Here is a 14,782-nt window from a genome sequence, read left to right as displayed (position 1 = left end):
TCAATTCCAAGACTTCCTCTTTCTTACTAGGTTTGAGGAAGAAGCTTCTCCCAGCCAGGCAGTTCCCCACCCTAGAGGCAACCAGAGTTACCAGGTTTTTTGCATTTTTTTCTAGAGATATATTATTGGCATGAGGGCAGGGATGTTTGACTGTTCTGTTCACTTCTGCATTCCCAGTACCTGAAACAGTACCTGGCCCAAGGTAGCTAAATATAGAGAAATAAAGGAATGAATAATTGTTTAAGGGTTCTCAGTATCTTAAAGGGAGAGAGCTTACCAAGAGCTGTGGCCAGGATCAAGTCTTGCCAGAAGCCAGTGTGCTTCTCAACTTCCAACCACATGAACCAACACATTCCTTATTTTGATCAATTCAGTTTTAGTTGGAATTCCTGTCACTTGCAATTATGTGTCCAGATGGATATAGGAAGGTTGGTTAATGGTCAGCTCATGAGGACACAGCACTATGGGAATGGCTGTCTACAAATAGACAACGGGCTTAGTAGGGAAGAGTTTTTTCTGCTTGTCTGGTTCTGGGGAGATCATTTCTATTTTGGAGGTGACTAAGTGTCAAATGGCTGTGTGAGGGATCTGGACATCAGCCACAGTTTGGGTCGGTTTTAAGGCAAGCAATCCCATTCTTCCTTTTTGTCAAATGAATTCAGACCCTCTGACTGAATAGGTTGGTGGGTTATTCAGGTTGGGGAGACTTGGATGGAGAGAAAAATTGGAGGAGTTCCTGCTTTGAGCATCTTCCAGGCAGACACAGTTGACTGAGGGGAACCGTGGGGCAATTCTGTTAGAGCAAAGGCAATGCACCTTGTCTTCAATGAACTGGTGTTCAGCACACCACACCACAGCAGGAGACTGCAGCTGGGACAGGCCAGGGAAGCTATTTCCCAAGTGCCAGGCAGTGGGGAGATTCCAGGCAGAGGCTTGGGTGGCCAGGGCTGTGCAGTGTTGGGGGAGGGAGGATTATGTGAGCATGAATGGGTAGGGGCCAGGCTGAGGCAGCCTGGGTCTTCCACCATAGCTGAGACCAGCAATTGAGATATTGGTGACTACAGGCAAAGGGAGAAAAGGGGACATGAGAAATGCAAGAGGTACTCCCCTCGAGCGAAGGCACCATCTTGTCCTCAAACTGGGACCCCAGGAATATCCCAGGATCATCTCTCACCCCAATCAACCCTGTGGAGTTTCCTCTGCTCTCCCTCTCCCTCATCTGCCCAGAATCAGACCCATTATTGCTCCCCTGGTCTTTCCAGTTCTTCCCATCCACCTTCTGCTCTGTGGCCTGGATTTTCTTTCTAAAGCACAAACATGATCATGCTACTTTCCAGCTTTAGTCTTCAATGGCTCCCTATTGCCCTTAGGGTAAAGTACAGGTGACTTAGTTGGGCAAACATAAAGTTGGCCAGACCTGGTCCCTCCACTTCTCTCTTCAACCTCATCCTCCAGCTCTTCCTGGCCCCTACACTCCAGCCATGCAGAACTGCAAATGCTCCCCAAACACTCGACGCCCCTTCACCCTGGGTCTTTGCTCACCCTGCTCTCTGCTTGAAGTGGCTTCTCTCCTCCCCACACTCCCTACTAGTGTTTGGCCTAATGACCAATCGCCTATGCTGAACTATTTCCTTTGAGACACAGAAACACAACTGCGATGATGTGTAGACGCTAGACTATCCTATAAAAAAAAGAGCCATGGGCTGGGCTGAGTGCTCGGTTTGGCTCAAGTCCCCTTATAGAGTCAGGGCCTATGGCCAGACCAGCCGTGTGACAGAGATGGAGCCCGGAAGGAAGGATCCTGAGAGCCAGATCAAGGGACACAAGAGCCAGGATCATGGAGAAGCAGATGTTGAGAAGCCCCCAGCCAGGCTGCACAAAGGCAGCCCCGAGTCAGGTGGCGGGTCCTGGGAGTGGCACAGGTGAGGTTGGAGGATCCTAGGTTGGGAACGGGGGTTGGGGGGAGGGGAAGGCTCCTTCTACTCCCACCTCATGGCTGCACTGCCTCTCTGGGAAATCTGCGGAGTGAGCTCCCAGGGGCTGGGAATATTTGGGTGCATCCCACTCCCCGACACGAGGCCTCACACATAACCTCGTGCTCACTGGGCACAGGATAGCTGGCTGGTGGGCGGAAGGTGGCTCTCCTCTCAGTGGGTCTCTGTTTTGGTTCTTGGCTCCTTGCTTTCTGTGTTTGTTGAAGCTGAGGAGGGTCGGGGACCTTGTTTGGTGTGTCTGGCTTATCTTCTCCAGATTGTCTTGGTCACCTTGCCTCTCTTTGGACGTTTGGGGTTGGGTGGGGTGGGGTTACTCAACCAAGAACTTTGCTGTGCCTCGCCCACTGTGTCCTGTGCAGTCCTCGCCCCGCTATCTCCTGAATCCCCGGCTCTGGGCCCGCTTTGCTGAGTGGTGAGCCCTCAGCCAACAGCAGCTTCACGGCGCCCCAGCCTGCAGCGCCCCCTGGCTGCCGGCTGGTGAGGAAAGACAGGCTTTTCCCACGACCCTGGAACCGCACCCTCGTTCCCTGAATGGGGCCCACCTGCCCTCTTGACCTTCTCTGCATCTGGAAGTCGTCATTGTCTTGGCTTCTACTTCACAGGCAGGTCCCCCATTTATAAATTGGGAGTGGTTCCCTCATTTACGGTGGCCTGGATGCATGATGCTGGTGCTCAGGAGGTGACGCCTGAGCTCCTATCTGGTGGGAATGAGTTAAAGCAAAGCCTTTAGCGGCAGATGATGAGGGATGAAGATGGAGACAGACACTAGATTCTCCGCTAATGCATTTAAAAAGTAAAAATATTGGTCAAGAATCCAACTTAATTTACTGGGCTGAAAACTCTGTTACTAAGTAGTTAAGTCAAGGTACCCCTGAAGATACAGAAAATGATGAAAATTGATGAATGAGTCAAACTAGGAAGAAATAGTCACTTGCCTTGGTTCGACTTTGGCAGTTTTCTTCACGAAGCAGGCAGAAAGGTGCACCTGTTCCAGATTCAGTCACAAGGGGCAGGCATGTACCAATCTCCACCTTCAAGTGTTCCCACCACCTCCACCTCCCACCATGCCATAAAAGGTACTCGTTCAGTCCTTTCATCATTGATGGAGCACCCATCACATGGTCATTTATGGATTGTCTTCTGTTGTAGGTGCCTGTGGAGACAGCAGTGAGAAACAGACATTTCTGCCCTACTGAGTTTACGGTTCAGGGGTGGTAGTCGGTAGTCAACAAGTAAGTGAAATGTGTATGTCACATATTAATAGGTGCTATGGGAAATGAATATGTCAGGAATGGCAGTGGCAGTGGGTGGGGTGGAAGTCTGAAGTCAGAAAAGGCAATTCCAGAAACAAGTAGAAGTGGTGGGGTGGTGGCCTGGAGGCAGTGGAGTGCATTCTGGTTGGCGCAGCCCGGGGACAGAGTCCTGAAGGTCGGCAGTGGGAACAGTGATTGCACCAGCCAGATAAGGACTACATAGAAACCATCTTTTCTCATGGAACCACATGTCATCAATACCTTTCCAAATCCATTCATTCTTTATCCCAGGCTAACAGGCCATTTCTCTCTGACCACAGGGACCTCATATAACCCAGATGGGGTTATTCTTTCATTTATTCAGGAAGAAGCATTTATTGAGCACCTACTCTGTGCTAAGCACTGTTCTAGAAGCTGGAGATAAAGCGATGCAAAGATACCATCCTTGCCTTCATGGAACTTATATTCCAGGAAAGACAGACATTAAATAATGAGATATGTAAATAGACATAGAACATGAAGTAGTGTTAACTGAGGTCAGGAGTTCCAGACCAGCCTGACCAACATGGTGAAACCCCATCTCTACTAAAATGTAAAATTATCCAGGCGTGACGGCACCTGTAATCCCAGCTACTTGGGAGGCTGAGGCAGGAGAATCGCTTGAACCCGGGAGGTGGAGGTTGAAGTGAGCCAAGATCATGCCATTGCACTCCAGCCTGGGCAACAGAATGAGACTCCATCTCAAAAAAAAAAAAGCAAAGCACAGCAAGGAGGTGGGGACAGGGGTGCTATTTGATAAGGTGGCCAAAAAAGGCCTAAGGAGGTGTCATCTCAATGAAATGAGAGGATCCCACGCAGAGGGAATAGGAGGTATTAATATGAATACCCCACAGCGGGTGTGCTTGAGTATTGAGGAAAAGTGTGGAGATCTGTGGGCAGGATAGTAGGTGTGGCAAGAAGGTATTTCCAAGATCAGAGAGGGGAGCAGCGTCAGATCGCATGGGACCAGGTAGGGAAGCAATTACAGGGTGGAGAATGGGAATGGCAGGAGCTGCCTGGTAGCTTAGAGGGATCATGCTGGCTGCCGTGTGAAAAACAGACAAGTCTGGGGCAAGAGGAAAATAAACTGCAGGCATATCTTGCAGGCATGTGTCTCAGATAGACGTGGGGTTCAACCAACCTGGTGGTGGTAGAGGAGGTGAGCAGTGGTCAGAGGGGATTTTCAGAGGGCTCAAGCTGGTGGCGTCAGGCAAGCTGAAGTGTGAGGAGTGAGGCATGATCAGAATGCAAGCAGAGTTGTCCCACGCTGGTGGATACCTTTCCTCTCAGACGCTCTGTGATGTGCTTGGCAGAGTCCGGCCACTGAATGATGGACTCTGAATTAGTAAGTGAACATGAGAGCCTCTTTGATCCAGAGCGTATCTTCACATCTTACAGTTAGGAAATAGTGGCCAAAAGATGCCAAAAAGTGTAATCTGTCCAGCAGGTCAATTACATTTGGGTTTCCAACAAACAAGAAGCAGGTGTTTGCTCTCATTTCTCCAGGCAGGCAGATATGTACAGCAGTTCTCCCTTATCTGTGGTTTCTCTTTCCACTGTTTGGGTTACCCACGGTCAGCCAAGGTCCAAAAACATTAAATAGAAAATTACAGAAAGAAACATTTCATAAGTTTTAGACTGTGTGCCGTACTTAGTAGTGTGATGCAATCTAGCATCACCTGCTCGGGACCTGAATTATCTCTTTGTCCAGCAGATCCATGCTGAATACTGTCCCACCCATGAGTCACTTAGCAGCCATCTCGGTTATCAAATCCGACTGTGGTGGCATTGCAGAGCTTGTGCTCAGTAAACTTTATTTTGCTTAATCATGGCCTCACATAGTGATGCTGGCAATCCAGAGATGTCAGAGAAGCCAGAAAGTGCTGCTCTTAAGCGAAAAGGTGAAAGTTCTCAACTTAATAAGGCACAGAAAGATAAATATTGCATGTTCTTACTTCTATGTGGAATCCAGAATAATCAGACTTGAAGCAGAGAGTAGAATGGTGGTTAGAGAGGCCGGGAGTTGAACGGAATGGGGACAAGATGGTGAAAGGGTACAAAGTCAGTTAGGACGAGTATGTCTCCTCCCTTTGACATACATCACACACTGTGTGAATGCAGGAAATAATGTATTATAATTTCAAAATTACTGAGTACATTAAAAATGTTCTTATCACAAAAATAAGTATCTGAGGTAATGAATACATTCATCAGCTTGATTTCATTATTCCAATTGTCTTCATAAATCATAACATCACTTTATTACCTCTTAAATATACACAACTAAAATTTGTCCATTTACGAAACAAAACCAACCTCCCACGCACCCTCTGCCAGCTCTTGAAGGCGTGATCAAGTGTCAGTTCTACCAGGAACTGTGTGAACTCAGCACAGGATGATTACTTCCAACGACGTCACACACACTCCTGTTCTTGTATACCATTTTATTGTGGAAGGAAAAGAGAATCAATGAATTGTACAAATGTGAAGGCTGTAACAAGTTGTAGAGGCTTTTTCCAGACATTCCTATGCAATGTTCTCCACAGTAAATAACCTGGGGGCAGCCAAGAGGGAAGATTTCAGATAAGTGCAAACAGTGATTGGATGTTATCTACCTACAATCCCTTTAGACATTTTTGAGAGAACTCTGTTTAAATGTTGTTTAACTCTCCCACCCCAACCAATGAATCCCTACAGACCAGCAGTGCCCTGGGAGACTGAGTAATGAAAACATCCTGTCAAGCTTCAAGACCTTTGGGCAGATGGGACTCAGCAGACCCGTGGGAGCACAAAGGACTAAAAAGCTGCAGGTAACCGTGTTTGGTAACTGAGACCACACCTGGCCACAGGATAACTCGCAAAATTCCCAGAACCCTGCTTCTGGCTCTTAAAGCCATTGAACGTGTGGGGGCTAATTTCTGAATTCAGGAGATATCAGGATAGACATGTATTTTTCACCCAAGGGACAGGAATGTGAGCTCTGTGGGCTGGTTAGCCCAGCACACCCTTCTTCCTAATTTCCCTTCTCAATACAGCCTTGAAAAAGCCGTGCTGTGTAGCAGAGGAGTGGCGACCCACAGTAGTGACTCCAGAGATACAGTAATGGGGTGGGGGCCAGAGGTATCCGGCTGGTATTAAGTCCAGGGCTACCCTCATAGAAGGAAATGCTTCCAACAGTGTCTGTAAGTTAACGCGAACTATAAGGATGCCTGTGACTCCTTGGAGTTCTGAAATGCTCATACGCAATGGGGGTGAAGGGAGGACAGGGGCTGGCAGTCCAGCTTGAGACTCCCTAGGCAGACATGTGGAATCCCCAGTCCCAGTGCATAGCAGCCGGGTCCTAGCTATTGGTATTGTTAGAAGGACTATGGTTGAGAATGTGTGGGGTGGGGAAAACCAAAAATGCAGGCCCTAGCTCAGTCACCAGAAAGGGGGTGCCACGAGGCCTTTGAGGGACCTGAGCTCACAGAACTACAGACAGCAGATCATGAGGCTCACGCTGTCTGGCCACCAAGTACCCCTCCGCTGGGCAGGTGGAGTGTGTGTGTGGTGTGGGGGTAAGGATGGAACCAAAAGAGGAAGCTGTGTATGTGTACACCCATGTGAGGAGGGAGAAACAGAAAGGAGGGTGGGGTTGGAGGAGAGATGTAGAAAGACCCTCAAAGGGAAAAATATTCCTTTTTTGTATTCACTGACTGAGCTGATGGATTTCTTATTTGGGGAGCATTTTGGGTAATATTCTTAAAAAGAAAAAAAACTGTCAGGTGATCACTGAGCACCAAATTCGTTTATAATCTTGTTCTAAACCCAGCAATTTCTCTTCTTGTGATCCAGAATTACCACAACATGCTCGCCTGGCAGCGGAGGGAAAGGGGCGGTGGGCGTCCCCATGCTCTCAGCTGGGAGGGGGCCCCGCGTCCCCGCCCACGTGCGGCCGCTTGCAGGTGAGCATGAGCAGCAGCAGCAGCGGCAGGTGCCACAGGCTGCAGAAGAACAGTCTCCGCGAGCTCCTGCGGTCTGCGTCCACGTAAAAGCGGAAGCCGAGGTAGGAGATGTACGCATTGATGGGAAGGGCCATGATGGGGAAGGTCCACGTGGTGATGTCCAGGACAGGGGCTGCTGCGGACAGCACGAGCAGGGCCAGGCAGTGGCGCAGCGCCACGCGCCGGCAAAGGCCCGGGTGGGTGACCGACATCATGCAGTAGCCGCCCCGGGAGTAGTCTTCACGGAGGCCCCAGCTCAAGGCATTGAAATGAGGAAACTGCCAGGAGTAGAGGATTCCTCCCAGGAGAAATGCGCCTGTGCGGGGGTCAGGGAAGGAGAGGGAGACAAAGGCAGTCATCACCAGAGATTTCCAAAGAATGGTTTCCTCTCCTGGGAGAGCCTGCCTGGCACCTCAGAAGCTCTGCCACCCTGTGCTCTCATCGCTGCCTGCCGACATCACAGGGTGGCTGGGAGACAGGTGCCTACATCAGGCTGGTGGGGCAGCCGATGAGCTAAGATCCCTCCTTTCTCACCTGGGGGTGCTGGTGTGCCTGGGGGCAGGAGGCTATAGGGTCTGGCTCAGACCCTGCTTCACAGGGGGGCTGCCTGTGCTGCAGGACGCTTACCATCGCTGGCTCCTGCCCACCTGATGCTCCTCATGTGTCCCCACATTGTGGGGAGCAAAGAAGCCCCTACACACGGGCAAACATTTGTAGGGAATTCAGCATCTACTTCAGTACTACCTCTGGGTGCAACCTCTGTGCTAGAGCGCTGAGCTCCATTTCCGCCCGCTGGGACCCGGGTGTGTGGCTTCAGGCAGGTGGAAGCACTGCTGTAACCTGGAGGACGCTGCGAGTCCGCTCCACCTGTTCTGTGAACCCTGGCTCCCTTCCCAGGGCAGTTAGCGCTCCCGGCTCAGCACTGACACAGAGCTGGATGTACCTGCAGGCGGGTGCATCACACTCTGGCTCTGATCTGTTTACCTGTTTCACAGGGGCTTCCAGGGCACAAGCCTGCCACATTCCTCTCACCATCCCCCTGAGCCTGGCACAATGGCACAAGAAGGAGGTGTGAAAACCACATTTGTTAAATAAAATGAGTCACAAAGACAAAACAGTCCCAGAGTACAATGAAAACTTGTCTATGGCTTTGTAAGTTTTCAACAAGGACATAACACCCTGAGCACCATTTTGCCCCTTTCTCTGGAACAGTCTCCCCAGCACCCACATGGGTGGAATGAAGGCTGCTGTTCGCTGAGCTCCTATTATGTGACAGACCCTACTCTCATAGTTTGCCCCATTTAATCTTGACCATTGTATTTTGAGATAGATTTATAAATTTCATTGAAAAAAAAATTAAGACAATGTCAAGTTCTCCAAAAACAGATGGAAGAGCAATTCAAAACAAGGCTGCTTGATTTTTAGGCCAGGGTCCTTCTGTGACATGCACGAAGCCACCTAAGGACAGGCAGCAGGGTGGGGGCTGGAAGGCAGGGGCTGGTTATTCCTGCGCAGGTGACTGAGTACTTGCAAAAAATGCTTCCCGGGTGCCTACTATGGGGTAAGCAGCGTGCTAGGCACTGGGGATACCATGGCGAGCAACAATCCACACGTGCTCCTGCCTGCACTGAGCAGACCCTTCAGTCAAGGAGGTGGACATCAAGAGCCATACTAGTGACTCTAAAGTCACCATTCCAAATGCAGTGAGGAAAAGTGCATGGTGCAGTGAAGACACACAAGAGGAGCTGACTGAGTCTAGGGGACCAGAGGAGGCTTCTCTGAGGAAGGGATGTCTGAGCTGAGCTGGACAGAGTGGTGACCTTGTCAAGTCAGGGCTGGTGGAGGGGACAGTATTTATAAAGGCCTTGGGGCTGGAAGGTTTGAGGTGTGGGCGGTATAAAAAAAAAGATTAACACATGTGTTAGGAGTCACAGAACTATATATATTTAAAAAGTCAATTTTATTGAATGATTAAAAAAAAAGGAAGGTGGTGTGGCTTGGCTGGAGTGCTGAGAATGACAGGGAAAGTTCTTCAGGACAAGGTTGGCTGGAGTGCAGTGGCATGGTCTCAGCTCACTGCAGCCTCAATCTCTTGGGCTCAAGTCATCCTTCTGCCTCAGCCTCCTGAATAGCTGGCACTATAGGTGCACGCCACCAAACTCAGAAAACTTTTTAAAACAACTTTTTGTAGAGATGGGGTCTCACCATGTTGCCCAGGCTGGCCTTGAACTCCTGGCCCCAAGCAATCCTCCTGCCTCAGCCTCTCAAAGTACAGAGATTACAGGCATGAGCCACTGCACTCGGCCTTGATTTTGCTATTCTAAAAGCAACAGAAAGCCATGGAAGGATCTTAACGTGTAAGAGTGCTGAGCATGTGTGCCTGCATGTATATGTGTGTATGTGTACCTCTGTGTGAGTGTGTGCACCTACGTGTGTAGGGGGTGAGGGGAGGGGCACCAGTGCTAAGTGATCCTATTTGTGAAGGACACACTGGAGGGGCCTAAAGCAGGTATGGAAGGACCAATCAGGAGATGAGGAGTGAGGGGATGAAGGATGACAGTAGTTAGGATTAGGATGTTGACAGCAGAGATGCAAAGAAGATGAATTTGGAAGGAATTTGGGAGGCAAAAGGGACAGGATGTGCGTGCAGTGTAAATAAGGAGGGGAGGAGAGAGGGAGGAGGTATCAACAGCAAGTCCTGGGCTTATGGATCCATAGAGATGCCACTCACTGAGACAAGCAGGGAAGAAGGGGAGAGGAGGTCATTAGTGTGACCTTGGGTGTGTTCAGTCTGAGATGCCTTTGGGACATCCAAGGGGAAAGTCACTAAGAGGGTGTGGCAGCCAGAGTGTGGGTATGGTCTGTGATAAGCAACTGTGAGGTCTTTTCCTGAGTAAGCCACAGGGTCCAGGCAGACATTTATGTGTCTGCATTTCCTACCTGAGGTGAACTTCTTAGGGTATGTTCACTCTCCTGTGAATCTCCAGGCATTAGAACACAGAAAGTATGTAATAATGTTGTAGTAAAGTGCGCCCAAACTCATCATGGGAGCCAATTAAGTTATCCCCAAGATCACGGTTTCCCAACACCAGCTTGGGAACCAGTCAGGCAAACTACAGGATTCTGTCTACCTTCTCCTTCCCCTCCTCTGGAACTGCCTTCTCCATGGGGTCCCTGGCAGAGAATTGAGAGTTCACCAACCCACTGTGTCATCTGTCCTGGAAAGCGCCATCCTGCCCAGGGGGAGAAGAGGTTGATAATTTGTAACCACAGTCCTATTTCAGGTAATGAGGATCTTTTAAGTCCCTGGTCTGTGGGAATGTTCAGAAAAAGGGAGCTGGGGGCTACTGCTAGGCAGAACTCACCAGGAGACAGAGCACTTTACATAATGCAGAATACTTCAGAAAATAAGTCTGGGGCTATAAGCCACTGAGGGGCCCCTGTTTGTGCAAATGCCAGTGAGCATGAGAAGGAACCAGCTCCTCCTTTAATGTCTGATCTGTATTCCTCAACAGTGGAGAATGCAGAGTGACACTAGGGGCAGGCTTTGCAAGTCATCTAAAAGAAAGGAGGAGGATTTTTAATGCACATTGTTCTGGGGAGAAACTTAATCATTTCTGAATTACGTTTATCAGGCAGGGCAGTTGAAGCTTATCAACTGGAATTTGTGTGGGTACAGATGATTTAAGAGGGATGAGGGCCTCCTTTTATATCCATGAATAGTTTTCTGTGGCTTCCATAAGTCAGTCAACTCCTTTTCAGTCTTCCAGCATGGGAGGAAATATAACAAAGACCTGATTTTAGGGTCCCTATTTCAGTAGGGTTACTGTCAAATCCCCCAAATTCATTTTTAACCTTAAATTATATATATATAAAATTGAGTGTGTTTGCATGAACTAAGATATATATATAAATAAAATTTAATTTTAATGCTGATAATAGCAGCAGCTATTATTTATTGAATCCATTAACCTGGTAAACAGATGACAGGTGTCTCGCATGTAGGCACAATTCTGGGTGCTAGAAAGGCAGTGGCAATCAAGACAAAGTCCTGCTTAAAGTCTAGAGGGAGATGGACATAAACACAAGTAACAGTGCTGATCGCTATTTTGAGACTAGACTCAAAACAGGGTAATGCAATGGGGGTGACTTGAGACTGAGTGCTCAGGGAAGGCCTTTCCATAGGTGACATTTAAGCCATGACTCAACTAATGGCAAGGAAAACTCTATTGGATGCTGGGAAAGGTCCCAGTAGGCCTCTGAGACAGCATGGAGGCTGGAGTGAGGAAGGGAGAGTTACAAGATGGGGCTGGGAAGGCATCTGGAAATCAAGATAAGGAGTGGGATCTTCCCCCAGCGCAGGGGGAGAACAGGCTGGGGGTCGAGAGACAGAGGGGGTGGCAGAGGGGGGTTACTCAGGTGGGGAACCCTAGGACAGACACTGGTGAGTGTGCTCATGGTAGAGACACGAACGGTTTTATTTTTGACTATTTTAAGTTTGAGGTACATAACAGACATCTCAGTTGAAATGCCTGTGGCTGTCACGTGCCAGGCAGTTATACATATGCTTTCGAATCCTTACAACAACCCCACCTATAGGTATCATTATCATCATCATATAGATGAGAAAGATTAATTTGCCTGATGATATTCAGCACTACTGGCACAAGATATTAGCACCTTCTGTTAGAATGTGGTTGGTTATCTGGGGCAACAGAGCAAGACCTCCATCTCTACAAAAAATTAGGCAAGGTGCCACTTGCCTATAGTCCAGCCTACTTGGGAGTTGGAGGAGGGAGGATCGCTTGAGCCTGGGAGTTCTAGGCTGCAGTGAACTATGACTGCACCACTGTACTCCAGCCTGGGTGACAGAGCAAGACATCAATTCTTAAAAAAAAAAAAAAAAAAAAGTTGTTGCCACACACAGACTCAAATGAGTGACATTCCCACATCAATGGACTGTTGGATGCTCTGGGTAGAGGAAGGCTTGCTGAAAGAAAAAATTGCAGAAGCATTTTCTAGTACCTTAAAAAAAAAAAGAGAGAGAGATCTGTTTTAATGACAAAACTATCAACCAGATGGCATTTTTTCTTGGCAGTGAGTACTGCTAGGAATTAAAAAAGACAGAGGAAAGGTTGGAATGCTCAGGTGCAACTGACAGAGTAAACAGGGTGGTGCAAGTAGACTTCTTTATATTTTGATGGTAAATAAAGTGACCTCTGGATTTTAAAATGACTGGTAAGAGGAAGCATTGTTAGAGTCTTGGGGCGTGGGGTCACGCTGAGACTCTGAACACGATGTACAGAGAAGCCCAGCCTCAGCTCACGAGCTGTCTCAGATTCAAAGAGTTTGCAGTTATGACAGCCACAAGCATGGGGGAAGTGTCTTTCAAGAAAAACAACATCAGTGATAAACTTAGAAATGGGGGAAGGAATCGGACCATTCAGAGCTCGGTGTCTGCTTTGCTCTAGAAATGGCTCAGAAAGAGCAACCTCAGCTGGGAAAACAGCTAAAATACCAGCTCCAAATGTGAGATTTTCCTTGTCTTTCTCAAAAGCCCTCCTTTTTTGTGTGTGTCAACTGAAGTATTTTGTTTTGCTCAATACACTTTTTTCAGTAATGCTTCTGCTTAAAATAAACATAATTAAAGAAATCATTTTCCTGAGAGTAGCATGCTGTTTTCTGTAAGAGGAAATTGGGTGTGGGTTTGGCTCATGTCACAAATGAAGGAGGTTTAGAAATCACAGCCTAGCCTTAATGGATTGTAATCAGAAAACCACCACCCACACACGGCTTTACTTGATATGCTTCAACTGCCTCTCCTCCTATAAAAGATGAAAACAAATTACTTTCTTCATCAAGATAAGGTGAACTAGAACAGGAAGACTTGAATTAGTGCCGGGGCTGTGGTGGAACCCACCTTCCTTGTGGAGTAAACATAAAGCACTCAGTTGACTAATTCAAAGACCTCACCTTCCTTCAAGATAAGTATTCTACTCATCTCCTCTGCCTCAAGCTCCTAAAGCAGTCCATTTTTATTGCGTCTGTCATCTATGACAAGAAATCTGGACTTTGTGCCCCTAGAGATAGGTACAGTCTGTTTTCAAAGTCCTCTGCTGGTGTCTGGCCAGGGAGAAAGACAACACAAAGGGATTACAGTCCATAGTGAATGTTACTTAGTGCAGGGCAGGAGAACACTTAATTCAGCCTCGAGAGGTCAGGGAAGGCTTCCTGGAAGAAGTAATTTGTAAACTGAGATCTAAAACTGGTCTCTGAGTTTCAATCCATTCACACAAACCACGTGTTTTCGACTTCTTTTAACTGTATCTTCCTATTTTCCTACCTAACCCTGCACAATCTTTGTACATATTTGGTTTAATCACGTTTGACAGAAATGTCCACTTCTTTTCTGTTCATCAAATACTTGCTAGTCTGTGAACATAGAAAATTCTGAAAATCTAGGTGGCATATCTGTAGACATGGCTCTCCAGAGCACGGCAGCTTCCTGAGAGCATGGAGCCGAAATCCCACTGCAAAGGCAACTCCACAGATGTCCAGGCGTGCAGGGCATCGTTACTTCCCTCCTTACTCAGAAAATGGAGAAGGGCACATCTGCTGTACTGTACGTAAGAACAGCTGGAGGGAACCCTCATCCAGTGGCACCTGGCTCTGATTAGAGGGCTGTATTAGGTGGCGGCAAGGCTCATTAATGTCTTCCTGATGACTCGTTGAAAATGTTATGTATTTTTATTTTCTCTTGAAGCATCTCTCAAACATTCTAAAACATAAAGACTGGAGGAGAATCGCAATCATTTCCACCTCTGCCCATTGTCCAGAAATGCTCTTGTCCACAGCACACCTCCATCACTTTGCTGACAAAACTAAGGCAATTCCAGCTAAATGGTATCTGAATGGAATGGAGACAAAAATTCCTCAAGCTGGAGCTCTGACTCTGTCAGGAAATTCCTTGTGGAATGGAGTTCATCGGTTTCGGCTTGTTTTCTCTCACTGCCCAGTGGGCACCTTCCCACCCCCACCCCCCAAACCCATTGTCACTCACCATCCACGCATGGCCTTGCAAAGGATAAAGAACCCTAGCTCCAGTGAACCTTGGTGCTGGGTTTGGGAGGTCTTCCCTCGCCAGTACAATAGTCTCCTCTCTGATGTGGCCCACGGTAGCGCGTCTGCTTCATGACTGGCTCTATTTGTGCTTTCAGGGTTATGTGGTTATGTAGACTGGGGGCTAGCTGGGGAAGCAAAGCCAAACCCAGAGCTTCATGGTCACAGATTTCAAAGCCTTTCTTTTGAGGGGTAACACAAAGGAGCTTGTGAAACAGATCAGCCTCAACAGTGCAATAGACTTCTATGGTGCTGCAGATAAAGGGAAGAGGATGTGGGGCCAGTTTATCAACTACACAGGCGACAAAAGGGAAGATTAAAAGTCCTCTGAAAATAGGAAATAGAGTGGGCAATAACTGCTTGCCCTTGAAGAATTCTTTGCTAGTAGTTTAGG

At 48.0% G+C, this 14,782-nt stretch overlaps 1 protein-coding gene across 2 annotated transcripts in view; it reads right to left on the bottom strand.

The window, feature by feature from the left end:
• Positions 1-2,887: 2,887 nt before the first annotated feature.
• Positions 2,888-14,782, bottom strand: part of LOC116458532 (protoheme IX farnesyltransferase, mitochondrial) — a 142,225-nt gene continuing 130,330 nt past the window's right edge. The window contains exon 7 of one of the 2 annotated variants that reach the window (XM_058431513.1): positions 2,888-3,147. In XM_058431513.1, coding sequence (XP_058287496.1) covers positions 2,903-3,147 — 245 coding nt within the window. In that variant the 3' untranslated portion in view covers positions 2,888-2,902. Of the gene's footprint in view, positions 3,148-5,713; positions 7,586-14,782 lie in introns of those variants that run through there. The other variant, XM_032138270.2, reaches the window with a different exon arrangement.

Source organism: Hylobates moloch, unplaced genomic scaffold (genome assembly GCF_009828535.3).
Source record: "Hylobates moloch isolate HMO894 unplaced genomic scaffold, HMol_V3 SCAFFOLD_19, whole genome shotgun sequence".
NCBI classification, from domain to species: domain Eukaryota; kingdom Metazoa; phylum Chordata; class Mammalia; order Primates; family Hylobatidae; genus Hylobates; species Hylobates moloch.
Note: the sequence above shows the minus strand (reverse complement) of the source record. Positions and strands in the feature narration are given on the sequence as shown.